Here is a 3,166-nt window from a genome sequence, read left to right as displayed (position 1 = left end):
TGGAACTAGAAGACACCACCCTGAGTGAGGTAACCCAGTCACAAAAAGACCAACATAGTATGTACTCATATATGAAGTTTAGACATAGAGCAAAAAATCAACCTTATGCTATTAAAAATTATTTTAGCTATACAAAGAAAACAGAGTATTGTTCCCAAACACCCAATAACCATTATAAGAAGCAATTACCATACTAGTAAAAATTATGTACATTTTGAAGTTTTCAGTTTAACTAGTTTTCTTTTAATATAAAGAAAAATTTAAAGATTTACTTCAAATTTATATTTAGCAATATAAAATATATGAGCTTTATTATATACAGAAATAGGTATCACCCAAATGTTATCTCTCTGAATTAAAATGTTTTAAATATACATAAAAGTGTAAAAGGACATGCTTTCCCACTAACGATATTTGACATAATATTCAATGACATGAAAAAACATATTCTTGTTCACTTCTGTCCCATTTACAAGTCACCGTATTGAATGATACATCATGAAATCAATGATTGTGCATCTGAGGAATTTTACAATGGAGCTCTCTTCCACTGGTGTGTATATTTTAATTTGTCTCATGTGCATGTCTCTTCCATTTTGGTGGTTGGCTAGAACAGCAATATGTATCATGAATGTTCGAGTTGGCTTCTTATGATTGTCAGTTAAAGTACCATGTATCCAGCCAATTGGTTTTAACAATTCAAGTTGCCAAATTTCTTGAAGGTTGGGAAAATTATTTCTACTCTGACTCAGAATTTGCTTGGAGTGTAGCTTTCAACAGACTTATAGTCTGCATAAATATACAATGTATTCACTGTTGTTTTTCTTCTGAATTGGATGTTAACTATGTGAGGTTGAGAGCCATCAGATTGCCAGTAAATTTCTAGATTGTCATATGGGAATTGATCCACTTCAAAAGCTGGTTTGCAATATGAGAGTGACCACAGAGCTTGAGAGTCGGTCTCCCTTATGTTTGCACTTCTTTCCAACTGCTTGGGTTCAGAACCAGGAGGTGTCTTGTTAGGCATGGTCATCCTTAAATTATTCTTTAACTCTGAGCACTCAGAGGGAGTCTAATGTAGAGAGAGGGAGAAGTTCAAGAGCAATCTGCTCTACACAGAGAACTTCAGGGCTACACTGAGAGACCTTTGTCAGCCACAATCTAGTCTCACACAGGGCATACCACAAGCCACCACCACAACCACCCATGGGCAGGGCTCCCGGGTGCCCCTGGAAGAATTTTAGGTCTCAGAATAATCTGCATATCCTCTATATTTTGTCAAAATGAAAGTTTACTTGTGTTCATCATACAACAGTGGCTTCTGGAGAGCTATCACCAACACCACCCCTCCTCAACATAAAGGATGTGAAACAGCAGATGGAGAGTCTGAACACCTAAATAGGGCAAGTGACAGGAGAAACAACAGAGTTGCAATATTGAGTCTTCTCCATCACTGAAGAATGTTGAGAAAATAAATATATTTTTCCAATGTCATAATGACCATCTTGACTAAATAATTTCATCCTTTGTTTATATCATCTAAGACCTGAGCTTCTGTGTTTCTAAACATTTAGTGTGTCGATAAGCACAACACAGTATCTCTAAATGCTTCCCAGAAGCACAATATTGTTGAGTCCAGGCGCCGCAGGGTCTCTGTGAGTCGCTGGTCAGCTAATAGTTACATCCTGTTTTTCAGTCCAAGTGAATCCTATTTCTTAGACCTGGCTTACTGCCCTGGCCATGCCCCACTGTTATCAATATCTACCTCTGAGATAAACAAGGTCTTTCCACCTGGCATTTTTCCTCTGTGTTGTAAGCCTGCTGTTCCCTCTCTACATTGAAGAAGAGTCCTCTTACAAAGTACAGTGGATTTTCTTACCTTTCACTTCAATCTCCAGGTTTCACCCGACATATTATACTTGCTCACGACATGTATGTTCCACAAAGTTTAGGAGAGAATTGGAAGTTTGAGAACAACCAGAAAAGAAAGGAGATTGGGAAAGAAATAAGGCTCAAAAAAGTGATTTGGGAAAGCTAGGAATTGAAAGCAGGTAACTCAACTTCTAATAGTTATTAAAATTGAATAGTTAAAACTCCAGGCTTTCGCCAAACAACAGGGTCAGGAAAGGGAGTGATTGTCCTCAGAGGTTAGGAGGGTGGATTGGATTAAATCTCTGGGCTTTTGTCTGACACCATGATCAGGGAAGAGAGGGGATGTTGAGAAATCACCCTCAGAGGCTGGTCAGCAAGTAAGTATTTCTGAGGGTGTATTTGGAAAATGTGTACTTCAGCTTCTAAAGCTGTATTTATAGAATAGTTATTGGAATTGTTAAAGAGCAAAGTACCAGCATTAAGCAGAAGACAGATAAGATTCTATTTTAACTTTGGAAAAATAAGTCCATGGCTTTTAACACTCAAGAGGGCTTAATATTCATAATTGGGATCTAGTTAAAAATCACCTCCAAAAGTCTATTCAGAATAATGGACTGGAATTTTTGCCTTTCCCCTTTGGAGATAAGTAAAAGATGGCCTATGGAGTGATAGTGCTAAGATGAAGAAAGAAAAAGTCTGATCTTGAAAAAACATTTAAATATTCCCAGGAAGATCAGTTAGTAAACTACTTCCTATGTTTCAACTTAAACTTAACTAGTAATGATTGATTACCATTTTGCCATGCCACATTACAAGAATTGGGTACAGCTATAGCTCCTTAGTGTAGCTCAGAACTTCTCAATTGGTGAGATAATGAGGGGCACAGAGAAATTTTTACCACTCAACCAGTCATTATCACTCAAGAAATTCTGTTACCCATATGTCAGAAGATTGGACAGGACTGTGTCTTTTTAAGCTGAGACTATTTTGACTAATCCTCTACCCATATGACCTAATCCAAACACATGGATATCAGAGTTACCCATTTGGTTTGACCAATGGCCCTTATGTAAATTAAATTGGCGGCTGTTGATTATCTGGTACAATAGCAATTGGAGGCTGGACATATTGAACTTTCTACCTCCATTTCAAATACACATATTTGTGTTACAAAGAAAAAAAGGAAAATATTGCATGTTACATAATTTGATACAGTTCAGTAAAACTGATTGTCATGGGTGCTGCAAAACCAGGTTGGTCCACTCCAGTACGAATCCCGAAAAAAATTTCCAAA

The 3,166-nt window shown here is 37.2% G+C and overlaps 1 protein-coding gene across 1 annotated transcript; it reads right to left on the bottom strand.

The window, feature by feature from the left end:
- Positions 1 to 691: 691 nt before the first annotated feature.
- On the bottom strand, positions 692 to 1,033 carry LOC121138499 (anaphase-promoting complex subunit 10-like). The gene is made up of 2 exons (XM_040741181.1): positions 829 to 1,033; positions 692 to 708 (listed from the first exon to the last, which is right to left on the bottom strand). The coding sequence occupies exons 1-2, from the start codon at positions 1,031 to 1,033 to the stop codon at positions 692 to 694; spliced, it is 222 nt and encodes a 73-aa protein (XP_040597115.1).
- Positions 1,034 to 3,166: the final 2,133 nt, after the last annotated feature.

This window comes from Mesocricetus auratus, unplaced genomic scaffold (genome assembly GCF_017639785.1).
Source record: "Mesocricetus auratus isolate SY011 unplaced genomic scaffold, BCM_Maur_2.0 contig_4067_pilon_obj, whole genome shotgun sequence".
In the NCBI taxonomy this organism is placed as follows: Eukaryota; Metazoa; Chordata; class Mammalia; order Rodentia; family Cricetidae; genus Mesocricetus; species Mesocricetus auratus.
This window is presented reverse-complemented; position numbering and strand designations above follow the sequence as displayed.

What these genes read in the sequence shown, in the direction of transcription:
- LOC121138499 (XM_040741181.1), bottom strand. Translation starts at nt 1,033, where the DNA reads ATGACCATGCCTAACAAGACACCTCCTGGTTCTGAACCCAAGCAGTTG.